A 13,788-nucleotide genomic window follows, 5' to 3' on the forward strand; every position below is an offset into this window, starting at 1 on the left:
TCAAATCTCCCCGTACTGTGATGTTCAATCTGCTGGTTCCCTGACCCCTGGGGGTCAGGCTGGTTCTGACCCCTGGGGGTCCACCTGGACCACTTTGGGAACCTATGGTGTAACTGATCCGACATATTCATGCCGTCCCGGTTCGGGCATGGTTGTTCATCTATCTGTGAGGTGAGTGAATGTGCCGCCTTGTAAAAAGGGGTTGTGCAAGCGAATGTGACGCATGAATAACTAAGACTCTAAACCAAAGGCGCTCTCTTGGCTTAAAATCGTTGACTTCATCAGCGGGCTTGTCTATGACAAGTGCCATAAGAAATAACAACAACAACTGGTGTCCACTAGCAACAAAGCCCAGGACCAATCCTTAGAATTGTGTGATTCAGATCTAGGCATAGCTTACTTCTCACATAAACACTGTTGCATATTCTAGAGTCTGGTAGTTTCTATATCAGCACAGACAATGAAAAAAAAAATATTGCATACCCGCAAGCATTGTGAATTTAAACATGTTAAAAAAAACGAGTTTTCTTTTTTCTTCCTTTTCCATTTAATCGGATTATGTCATAGCAACGCGTAGCCAAATGTAACTAGTAATAAAGTGTATTTCAATTAAGTAATTATTATAACTTATAATTTTTAAAAATTATATATGCAATTAATTTACTAATTACTTGGAGCTCCAAAGCACAAGAAAGTTAAAAAGTAAACGATATATATATTTTTTATTTTATGCTATGCATATTATTTAGCTTGAATTATTCTACTTCTTTAATATTCTTTTTCAACGATATCATTCCTAAATGAAATTTTATACTAAAGCGGAAGTATAAAATCGCAAATTAAGCGAAAAAAATTAAGAACTATTTGACAAAGCCTATGCACAAGAGACGCTACGCGTAAAGAAGCATTAACAACTATGGCGCGCAATGGAAGACCTAGCTTACCTCAAGCAGATCACGTGACCACAGTAGGAGATGGGCAAATCCATCGCAAACCATACATTTCGGCGGTTTGAGGGTGAGGAGAGGAGCTTTAAGGATAAGTGCCATTTACACCTAGAGTTGTATCTCAACGCTTAGTCTGTTAGGTGTGAAAAATTGTTTTTATCGAAACGGTGTGGCGATAAATTAGCTCGATTATTTCACTACTGGCCCGACCCAATCGTCAATTCTATGCGATGTGGTTTTAAACGGGGGGCCCAGGATATAAAGCGAGGACATCTTTGGTAATAATTTGTTTTATATCTACTTCTAATGCTGTTTTTACAGGGTTCTGATATTAAGGAATCTTGAACTACATTTAAGAGTAATTTATGGCATGACGAATATTTCTGTTGATATATTATCTTCAAAACTAGTGATATACTAATTTCTGTAGGCAAAAAATTTTCTAGTAATGTCTTAACTTATATACCTGTACAAAAAAAAAAAAAAATTACGAATAATGTGAAAACATATTTTTCATTAACATTTAATGGCCATTGTTACTGCAGAAACTTATATACCTGTACAAAAAAAATAAAAAAAAAAAATACGAATAATGTGAAAACATATTTTTCATTAACATTTAATGGCCATTGTTACTGCAGAAAGAAGAGATGTTCCCCTTGAAACATGTTTATATCATTGTATGAATCTTTATCTTTGCATCTTTATTTAAGTTATGGTGCGTGATTTTAAGTTATGGTGCAAGAACATTTTAATTCTGTAATATAAATTTTGATTATTGAAAGATTGAATTTTAAACCATTTGTCATACAAAATGCATGATGCATCCAATATATTATATATAAAGAATGGTTTTTCTACTATAATCATTCTGTAGAAGTATTTTCAGTAACATGATTAAAGTAAAAAGTAGATGTTATTGATTCAGAATTAAAACTATATTTTGTATTTGTATAATGTTTTCTGATAATTTGAATTTTCTGCAATTCCAATTTAAAAATACTTATATCTAGGCAATTTTGTCCGACATTAATATCCCATTTGCAAAAACCATATCATGTTTTCATATCATAAAAGCACACATATTTAAGATATTGCCAGGAAATTTATATGTTTTGCATTAATTTTCTTTTAGACAATTGCAGCTACATAAATTCTAGAAATGTTCATACAATTGAAACTATTTTGTAAAAAGAAAAAAAATCTATGTAAAATATTGTAATAATGATTAAATGTATATTCGCAGTACTTTTCCATTAGCCGGGCGCAAGCGAAAAATCGCCAAATAATGTAGAATGCCGCAACATTCGCTTTTGGTTCACAATCTGTTAGCCGGGCGTAAGAAAATAAATCGCCAAATATTGTAGAATTCCGCCGAATTTCTTACTTCAAATTCGCGTTTGGTTCACAATTGGCAACATTTATGCCCGATGAACGGAAAAGTACCATAATTTCTAAGGAGATATTGTAGAATAAACCAACTGTTCAAAAGCAGTTGGAATTTGAATCTTTATAATTTTTTTTTAATTATAAAAAGTAACATACTGTAGTATTTATGGAAATATAGTGTTCAAGCTATTTAGGTAAATAAATACTTCTTGTAGCTACTTTTGTTTTATTTTTATATTTTTATCAAATTTTAATTATGTTTGCCATATTTATAAATGATATTTTTTTTTATATTATTATTTTTTTATTCTTTAGAAGATATACAAATCTTGCTTATCATTTTTTAAATGTAACTTGCACATTAAATGTGTGTCTTTATTTACTGCAAAATCCACTTGATAATGTTAATTTAAATTTTATGCTGTAAATTATAGTAAAATATTCCAATCCAGTAAACAAAAACTTTCAGTATTGGTATCTTATTTCAGTTATATATGGAACAATTTCTTTTTTATTGTATGATTTTTTAAAGTTATATAGAAAGTATTCTACTTCCAATGTACGTAATGAAAATACTTGTTATTATGTATATTTTAATTCCACATATTATACAAAGACAATCTTTGTTAAACCGACTCAATCAAATATTACTACATATATGTTTTCATTATAAATTGTGAGACAGTTGCATATTTAATACAGTAAATAAATAGCAGACTATAGTTAATACTGTGACGTTTCTTAAGAGCAATAATGGTCAACAACCTTTTAGTGCAATATGTTTTTGAATAAGTAATTACGTGCACACATCACATACACATATATAAAGTGGTTTCAGCATTTAAATTTGTTATCAGGAGGCCATATTCCTTTAAACACATCACACACACCGTTTACCACACAACACCATTTTCACATCACTCCATCATGCCGTCTTTCATTCTAGTCTTTCTTAGAGTTCGTTCATAGAGGGCACTAGTCATTACAATACTTTTTTTTTATTGCTAATTGCTTATAAAAGAAATGTCCAGCTGGTTTTCAGTTAAGTGAATTCATATAGATTCCAATTTTAAATATGTTTATTCGATGCATCAGGTTAGGATGCTATTGTTAGCGTTTGGGTGTTACTTTAAGTAAAATCCTTGTATTTTATTTTAATAAATATTTATCCTATACCCCATAAATGAATATGTACATTGGTTTCCATGTTAATTGAGAGTATATTGAGTCCTATATTCAGCAGCCATTCATATTGTTCATATCAGTATCCTGAAATTATCACTTTTTAATGATTCTATCTAATTAAGGGATGATAATTGAAAGGATGATCATATTTTGGGAATTGATTATTCTTTAATGTTGATTTCTGCTCTATTTGATACTTTTTTTATTCAATTCCCCAAACCACCACTTGTATGTGAGTATTGTGTCATTACTACTATGCTATTTTATTATGGCTAATCCAAGTGGCAAAATAAATAAAGTTTCTGGAGTGTCATGAAAAATATTTTACACAGTATCACTAAATGTAACCGAAATTATCTGCCACTGTTAATTTCAAAATGTTATTGAAAAATTCAATAACAAAAAAAAGTTTTAACATTAAAAAAAAAATTATTTTGTTAAAATGTAAATCTTCCATTTGTCCTTCATAATTTAATGTGTAGACCTCTTATAGTGAAAAAAAAAATTTTTTTAAAGTATTTTATTGTGAATTGCAATCTTTTCCTGACAATAATAGGAATAATTTGCAGTTTTTATGCCTCCCAAGTTCATGCATAATCCAAATTCACCATATTGCTAAATATAAACATCTCCGCCATCTGTCTTTCCTCTCACTCCCATCTTTACTTAATACATGAATCAGAAGCATATGCAATAGCACGTAGAGTTTTCAAATCAGAGTGAACAGTATCTTGGTTTTCTTAACGATTGATAACTGTAATGAAAACAAACATATAATTTGCTTTAGAAATATCAATTATTATGTAAATATTTAAAGCAAGTTTTAGTCAAATTATTTTTGTTTACTTTATTTTCTTAACATTTTCAGACTTGCTACAACTTTGTTTCTAGATTGTTGATTCCAACCTTATTATGCATTTTTTTAAAATTTTGTTTTTGTCTTGCAATACATACAAAACTACCAAAAATATAATTTTTTTTTCATAGAAAGGAAAATATTTTTCCATAAATAATAATAAAAAATGGAAAAGGCTATTTTCATTGTGTTCTTTTAAAATATCATAGTATAAAGTTTATTTCCCCCTTTAAAGTCAAACAACACAAATGAAGTTTGTAAAATGATGAAATATATTATATGCTTTTGTAAAATGCTTTAGTTTTAAGAAGGTTGCAGCACTATTTCTGTTAATAAGTAGGAACACCATGCCAATGGTGTAACTGAATTGCTATCTAGATTTCTAAAAAAAATTGCCATGAAAAATTAAGATTTGTTTGTAAATTAAGTTGAATAAGTTGATTGCAATTAAAATTTTATACAATACTGTTGTTATTGCAGTTAATAAAATATCTATTAACTAACATTGAGCTGTAGCTAAATTCTCAATTCTTGAAAACAGAAGTTCTACAGATTTAGTATATATAGAATATAACACTAATATGTTATAATAGTGTGTATATGTGTGAGAGAGAGATTTATTCAAATAATACACAGAGTTATCAGTAGCATTTATGTAAATATCTTTGTTTGCATTGAACTAATTTTAAAAAGAATTAAACTCATTTGTTGCCTCACTTACATAAAACAAAATTATAAGTATTACTCTATTTAGTAACTGAAACTCAAAATAAGTGTACATAAACCTGAAAATAGAAATTCTTTCACTCAATAAAATCAATATTTGTGAGATTGCATTTATATTTAACTTAATTTTTTTAGATAATTATTGATACATTAATGCATACTTGACTTTAAACAATTTATTAATTTTTTTTTAGTTATCATGCAAGATTTTTTATCACAACGTAGTTAAAAATTGAATAAATATTCTTTGAATCATTCCTGTTGTTGGGGCTTTAATTCTCATATTTGGATAATGGACAAAATTTAAAACTGTTGTTGTATGCTCATCTTTAATTAGAATTAAACAGGATGCAAGGTTAAAATTAGGATGAATTAATATGCAAGTTGAAGGTACAAGCACAGCGTCAGCAGTCCTAATATATCTTATTGCCGCCATGGAAGAACAAACTTTTTGTATAATATTTACAAATATTACACATGTATTGTATAATACATTAAATCTATAAATAATCATTCAGAAATATATTGTTGATCTAGAAGAATTTATTATATTATTTAAATGAACGTATTAAATATAGATGATACTCAACACAGATTTCTGTGAATAAATTTCAAGTAAAAAAAAAAGAAAGAAACATTAAATTAAAATTAGTTTGGTTCTGCATGATTATGGAATAAATTATTCAACCCATGCCAAATCTATTAGACTACTATGATATAAATGCTATAACATCTTTTGTATTTTTATCAGTAAGCATCATTTTAGATTTAAATTGAAGTTTAAAAATAAAGAAAGAAGTATGATCTTAATGCTTTTCCTGAGTAGTTAATAAACTTTGTGATTTCAATTTCTTTTTTTTTTTTTTTTTTTTTTTTTTCTCCCAGTAAGCACGTCAAAAAAAATTATTTTTTTAGATTGATATTAATATTGTTTTCTCATTTTTTAAAAATAAAGACAATCTTTATCCTTAAGTATTGATTATATATTTTCTACTCATAAATTTGTTACTTAAATTAAATAAGTCATTTAATTTATTTCATTATGCACATTACAGATACGAATTCTTTTAGTTTATCACTATAAATTATTTAAAAATTATAGGTTTGCTATTTACAAGACTTTAACATGTACTTCTTTAAAACTACTTAGCACAAATGGAGTATAACGACTAAATAAAAGTCAACATGCATGAAATGGATAATGATTTGTTTTATTATCATATAACATATTTTGTAATTTAAATATCAACTTCTTCATTCACAATGTAATTTATACATTTCTAAAAATTTTACATAAGATGTTTATGAAAGGCATCAAAAGAACCTGCAAAATAATGATGTTTACAAAAACATAAAAAAAGTGATTTAAAAATAGACATTAATAGAGAGAAATTTAAAATTAAAGTTAATCGATTTTTAAATTTTTTCAGTCATTATATAACACTGTTTCTAACAAAAAGAACGGTATCCATATTCACGTACAAAAGCAATGATAATGTTTTCCTCCTGCTTAGTGGAAAATGATTCAATTGAACAGGAGGAAGTGTTGAGCTACTGCTCAGCATTTAAAAGTTGACCGGGTGCCCCTCTGTCTCAAATGTTTCTACCTGTTAAAAGTACAGCTTGTGATGGATTCATCCATTTTATAGAGATAATTATTGCGATAGAGACTCTATTCCGATGTGTGAGATAACAATTCGATGGCTCAATCCCTTGAAAGCACAATTGTTTTTAGAAACTTGTAATTGACTGACATTATTTAGTCTGAAAGAAGATTGTGCGTACACTGGAAGAGTGGACTGTAGTAAGTATTTGTCTCTACTGGACGTGTACTTCTTACTGTATAGTTTTTGCTGGATGGCTTGTAGTTGACTTAGTGTAAACCTACCTTTACTTTTGAAATTAAGTCATTGGTTAGTACATCAAAATTTCGATAAATTATTAAAAATGTCTATTAGACAGGTATCCTTTCAGTATTATTATCATTGTACTTTGTTAATCAATACCGAAAGAATCCTGGATGAAATATTCTTGTAAACAGTGAAGACTGTTAATTTTTATTGCAATGAAAGTTTTATTAGGAAATTTAATTAAAAATTGTTTCAAAATTATGTATAAAATTGAACGGCATTATAATGTAGTTAAAAATATACTTTTTCAAATGTTAAGATAGTGTAACAGTCGTTTTTTAATTCAATATTTTGGAAAGTTATGGTGGTAAATGTCAAAACTCCATTAAATTTTAAATTAAAATTGTATTAAGATTTTTTTTTAAAAAAAGGTCAAAAATAACATATTTCCACATTCCATTGTAAATATTTGCTAAATTGTTAATATATTTTAATTGATAGATAGATATATTAATAGATATTGATTGTATAGAGTGAAATTTTGACATATTTATACTATGGTTAATTAGGCATAAAATAACAAAAAATTTTGCAAATTCAGTATAATTTAATTTCCAAATGAAGAAATGCCCAGGAGCTTTGAATGCAAGTTTAGAAAAATGATCTTTTTAATAACCACATTGTACATATTAATGAATTTTGAACTAAAACATGTAAAGGAAATTACTTTTTAGAAAATCTGGCACTGTTTACAATTTATTCATAATTTGCTTTACTTAAAATAAAATTTGCTTTTATATTTTAACTTTAAAAATATTTTTGAAACTTTTCCCTCTTTCATCAAATATGGTCTTTGAGGTTACTACAATTTATTTCATGCATAGCATTATTTTTATGCAAGATTTATATATTAATTGCTACATTTTAAAAGAAGAAAAATTTGTAAACTATGTGCTTTTTTGTCATGCACTATAATACAGCTTTAACCTAAGATTACTGTCAAATTTTTTTTAATTGATTGGAAAAGATTATTTCATGAAACATTATTTTGTATTGCATGAGAAATCCATAAGATCTTTTTTTTTTTTTTTTCCAGGATTTTGCAGAGGACTTGCTTGAAAATAATTTCCATTCTGTCTAGGAATTTACTTTAAAAAAAAATGGAAGCACCTGTTAATGGTTCGAAGATTGTAGTCCCTTTCGTGCCATCACTTTTGCACTTCTCATTGGTAAAGGTAGCTTTTCCATTGTTCAAAAGCTTTGATAATGCAACTTGGTGTATCATCATGGAAGAAATGAAGCGCTCAAGTCCTGCAGAATTTAATGAAGCTAGGTCTGAAAATCCTAAGGTAAACAAAGCAAAGGAAAAGTTACTTCACATTCCTTCACATTTAAGACTCGGAATATTAGAAACAATTATGGGCTTGCATTCTGCTGTCGCACAATGGCGTATGAACCATCCACTTTCAGATGATTTTCCTGAACTTCTTTTCTTTAAAACTGATGGAACAGTTGATAGAATTAAGACAGTTCAGCAATTGGTTCTGAAGGAAGAAATAAATATCGAACAGAGGTTTGATTTGGCGTGCTCCTATTTCTTGGGCAATACTATACACACTTTGTGGGCAGAAATGAAGAGATCTGGTAAGGCAGCCAAATCTTTGACAACTTATAATCCTGTTTCACGTTTTTGGGTTAGAAGGATGCGTCGTAAATATCGGGTTCCGTGGATATATGCCGTTCAATTACAACTTGACTTTCCTGATGAATTTTTGAGTAGTCCGACACCAAGATTCAGTGCTTTCTTTCCTTTCTTGCGGCCAAAAGCCAGGGAGAGGTTTCTTATCTCTTTAATGCAGACCACACCAGATGATTTCCTGTTATGTCTGTATGGAGCAACTAAAGAAGAAGAATTGCAAATATTGGAAATGGATACTCCAAAACTCCTTTGTCTCTATTTGGATTGGCCACTGCAAAGTTTCTTCCTTGAAATAGTAGAAAAATTGTGGAATTTTATTGATTCTTCTCTTTTTAAAGCAGTACTGGAGGTTATTTACTCATACAGTATGAGCAGGAAGGATTTTGATTATGACAAACTTTATATGGACTTTTGGGAAAGAAGCCCTAATAACTTGAAGGAAGAAGCAATGGCGTGCCCAGTTTTCGGCAACAAACTTAAATTGTATTACGATTCAATTAGGAAGAAGCAAAAAGGTGAATTTTATAAAGTGGCAGGTCCAAAGAGGAAAAGATATGAATTACCTCCTGATCTCGAGCATGCAATAAATGTGTCAGTAGACTGCTTTTTTGCCAACATGTTTGGTCATCTCTTTGATTGAGATGAACCAGCGATATAAGATTATCACCTTCTCAAAAAATGCTATACAAATTTTTCTATTGCATATGAAAAAATGCCTTCATCTTCCAAAACATTAAAATGTCATCTACACCATTACAACTTGAAGCTACATTTTTTTTGTTAAGTGTTCAAAGATCTGAGTTTTTGGATTGACTATCTTTTCCTACAATGTCAGAAATGTTTTACATTATATTTAACATATCATTTTTTATTCTATCTCACTAAAAAGTGTGATAATAGTTTAAAAGTACTATTTGGTTTAAAAATATTATCGTAAGTGAGTAGAATTTCATTATGTTTTCAATTTCATGATAGTAGGTTGTAACAATATTACTTTGTAGACATGACCACATATGATACTAACATTACTGATTTCTGTCAGCATTGGAGTTTGTGTTAAGCATTTCTCTGTCCATTTCATTGTAACAATTCCTTCATTTTGTGAAAATTAAAAATCAGATTAAGAAAAATAAATATCTAAAAGTTATATTTGAAATATCTTTTGGCTTGTCTTGTCTAAGGCAGTGTTTATGGTACTTGGTTTTTAAAAAATGAAAGATATTAATTATGCATTTCAATAAATAATAATATATTTTAATTCTGGAAATTTATAAAATTACACTTTCACTTCAATTTAGTAATGGTGCATTTTACTATTTGATCCACTATTTTATGGCCAAAATTTTATTTATTTATTTATATCACAAAATTTTTTGCATGATTTTCTATATAAATTATACTACATGATTCTCATCTTTGGGAAGAAATGCTCTGCTTTTTATTAGAGATAAAATATTTCCTTTATGCATTTTAATAAAAATTGTATGGATGAAGCTGGATTCAATTTAATTCAATAAAACATAATTCTATATGTAGGAGTTTTATTCTAAAATAATATTTCATTATTTTTTTATTATTGGCTTTTTTGATATAATTATGTTGATGTTTTTAAATAGTTTTTTTATATTGTAATTTTTAAAATTTTGAAGAAATGTATGAGTTTTTAAAAATTTCAAATGGGATAAACAATTATAAGCTCAGTTGATTACTGGTTTTATGTAAATGTTCATTGTAATATTTTTTAAGAAAATGAAATTTTAAAATATTAGAAATATATTTATCTATATAGTACCAAGCGATTCTTTTTACTGAGGCAGAGTACAGAAGTTTTACTCTCATAAGTATTTGAACCAACTCATTTAATGGAACTGTGGTGACCTGAGATAAGGTCTCAGTTTTCTGATCAGAAAGTTTCAGGTTTAAAATCCTGATCCCCAAGAATTACCTAGTCACACCTGAAAACAGGTATGATGTATGTAAATCCATTGGGCGCAGGTGTTTCGCTAATGTGGCATGAAAATTTGGAGAATGAATTCTGGCTCGGATAACAAGCTCGTCACATAGCCCTGCTGTTGTGTTTCATTTCTAACCAAATACTACTTAATTTTGTAAATAAATTAAAAATAATATGAATGTTATTCTGTGTTTTCATGAATGTGGTCAGTTTGTTATTCTGTGAAGTATACTCATCTTTTGTTGTGATTAGTGTATATGCGTATTTGTCAAAAAAATAAAAAGTTTACCTATACTTTATTTAGGTTTTTTTTTTTCGTTTTGTTTGGACCCTTATGTTAAAATGCTTAGATTTAAAAAGTACAATTTTCTCATTTTTAATATGATGAATACATTTATTTATAGATTGGATATAAATATAAATATATGTAAATATATGTATATGTATATTTATGATATTTATTTTATGGTTACATTTTGTTACTGGAAATGTGTAATGGTGACAAAAAGAAATTTATAAAATTGAAATTTATAAAATTTCACCTTCACATCAATTTAGTAATTTACTATCTCATTCACTATTTATTTTATGGCTGGAGATAATTATTTATATCATCGCAAAGAATTTTGAATGATTTTCAATATAAAATATGCTACATGATTCTTATCTTCTCTGCGAAGAAATGCTCAGCTTCTTATTACAGATAAAATATTTCCTTTATGCATTTTAATAAAAATTGTATGGATGAAGCTGGATTCAATTTAATTCAATAAAACATAATTCTACATGTAGGAATTTTATTCTAAAATAATATTTCATTATTTTTTTATTATTGGCTTTTTTGATATAATTATGTTGATGTCTTAAATAGTTTTTTATGCTGTAATTTTTAAAATTTTGAAGAAATGTATGAGTTTTTTTAAATTTCAAATGGGATATACAATTATAAGCTCAATTGATTACTGGTTTTATATAAATGTTCATTGTAATATTTTTTAAGAAAATAAAATTTTAATATATTAAAAATATATTTATCTATATAGTACTAAGCGATTCTTTTTACTGAGGCAGTACAGAGGTTTCACTCTCATAAGTATTTGAAGCTACTCATTTAACGGGACTGTGGTGACCTAAGATAAGGTCCCAGTTTTCAGATCTTAAAGTTTCAAGTTTGAAATCCTGTTCTAAAGAATTACCTGAAAAAAGGTGTGATGTATGTAAATCCATTGGACACAGATGTTTTGCTAATGTGGCATGAAAATTTGGAGAATGGATCCTGGCTCGGATAACTACCTTGTCATATAGCCCTTCTGTTGTGCTCAAGTCCATTTCTACCCATATGCTGCTTAATTTTGTAAATAAATTTAAAATAACGTGCATATTATTTTGTGTCTTCATGAATGTGGTCAGTTTGTTATTCTGTGAAATATACTCGTCTTTTGTTGTGATTGCTATATAAGCCTATTTGTTTTAAAAAATAAAAAGTTTACCTACATTTTGTTTAGGTCTTTTTAGACCCTTATGTTAAAATGCATGGATTTAAAAAGAAAAAGTACAATTTTCTCATTTGTACTATGATAAATAAATTTATTTATAAATTGAAAATATATTTATTATTAATGTATACTCTCGTGACTCGGAACTCAACTTTCATTTTGCAATCAGTTTATTTTTGAACAACACAAGACAGAGTTTTATGAGGCTATTTACATAATGATTATAGAAACTGATCAGAGTATTTACACATGAAGTAGACTGAAATTGATCAAATGACCCATACATCAGATATAAAATAAGGTAATGTAAAAATTTTCCTTAAAGCAAACACAACATATTAAATCAGTAAACTGGATTGCCAGATTCCAAGCTGGAATAAGATGCAACACAAACTCTTTTAGAAAATAAACAGGAAACATAAACCTTATTAGGAGTTGCCACTTATACTATAAATATATGTATATTTATGCAAAGATTTTCATGCATCAAGAATTTTGATGTTTGAGAAGCACATTTTTATAGGAGACTTAAGAATAAATTTGCATTAAGAATAAAAGTTTGGGATATATTGTCTAAATTTTTAAAGCCCCGTGCATATATGGCCATTGATGAACAGTTTTCTTTCAAAAGAAACTATCTATTCTGACATTACATACAAATTACATGTGTAACATCCAACCAAATCTTGAAAGCGACGATGCAAGCCACATGAGAAAGATGAATTTCTTAGTGTTGTTCACGATTTCTATATGACTTCAAGTGATATAACATGTGAAAACTTCTCTTCTTCTTGTACACATAGAAAGAAGTTACTGAAAAGGAATGTAACTATTTTCGGAATAATTAGAAGAAGCAGACCCTCCATTTCCTTTGAATTGCTTCAAACTAAAAATAATGAAGTATATTCATCTTTATTTGTATTCACGAATGATTCTATGCTCCTCCCATACATACCCAAAAGAAATGAATGCATACCAAAAGCATATTACATTTTGAAAAAAAAAATAGTTGATACTTCACAATCCAAAAAACTTCAAGCAATAGTGATAAATATTCTATAAAAGATATTGTTACGAACCTGTGATGCTGCTTCCCAGCATAGTTGGTTCCATAGGAGGTCCCAGAGCTTGGAGACCATTTGGCGACTTTGCCGCCAAATTAGATTATACCCGAAACATCCGGAATTTTCCCGATCCGTCCAGTAGGAAACGAGTTACACCTCGAACGTTCCTGTGGAGTCGAATAGTAGTCGGTAAAGAACTGGCCTTCCAGAGATAAGCGGAGCAGCGACGGAGTGAATATAGTGCTGAACTAAGCTGTGTGCTACTGTCTGCAGTAGAGTCTGTTGTATGCTGCACGTCTCGGCTGAAGATAATCGTATTCTGTGCTGTATATAGTTGTCGTCTTTGTGCTGTCCTGTGTGTCTTCGTGTAAATAAACGTCGTTGTTTTATTTTCTACTGCCGCCTGGTGATTGAGCGTTCTTCACACCATATAACCCCCCACTATCCAAACGAACCCCGGAAATTTCGTAACAATATTTTACACATCTATCTATACTTATATAAAGCTCAATGTGTGTGTTGGCGCTCTACAGGCCAGACCGTTCGACCTACCGCTACCAAATTTGGCACATGCATACCTTGGAGGTCGGGAATGTGCACCTGGGGTCCCTTTTTTGAATTT

General features: G+C 28.8%; 1 protein-coding gene across 2 annotated transcripts; it reads left to right on the top strand.

The window, feature by feature from the left end:
* The first annotated feature begins 980 nt into the window (after window positions 1-980).
* Window positions 981-12,101, top strand: LOC129989098 (uncharacterized). Of its 2 annotated transcripts, none has more exons than XM_056097421.1 (2): window positions 981-1,225; window positions 8,050-12,101. In XM_056097421.1, the coding sequence occupies exon 2, from the start codon at window positions 8,114-8,116 to the stop codon at window positions 9,290-9,292; it is 1,179 nt and encodes a 392-aa protein (XP_055953396.1). In that variant the 5' UTR covers window positions 981-1,225; window positions 8,050-8,113; the 3' UTR covers window positions 9,293-12,101. The 2 variants fall into 2 exon arrangements, with proteins under 2 accessions (XP_055953396.1, XP_055953397.1); XM_056097422.1 differs by lacking the exon at window positions 981-1,225 and adding an exon at window positions 2,364-2,530.
* The last annotated feature ends 1,687 nt before the right edge of the window (window positions 12,102-13,788 follow it).

Source organism: Argiope bruennichi, chromosome 10, assembly GCF_947563725.1.
Source record: "Argiope bruennichi chromosome 10, qqArgBrue1.1, whole genome shotgun sequence".
NCBI lineage: Eukaryota > Metazoa > Arthropoda > Arachnida > Araneae > Araneidae > Argiope > Argiope bruennichi.

Bases quoted from the DNA above. Each gene is read 5' to 3' on its own strand.
- LOC129989098 (XM_056097421.1), top strand. From the start codon at position 8,114: ATGGAAGCACCTGTTAATGGTTCGAAGATTGTAGTCCCTTTCGTGCCA.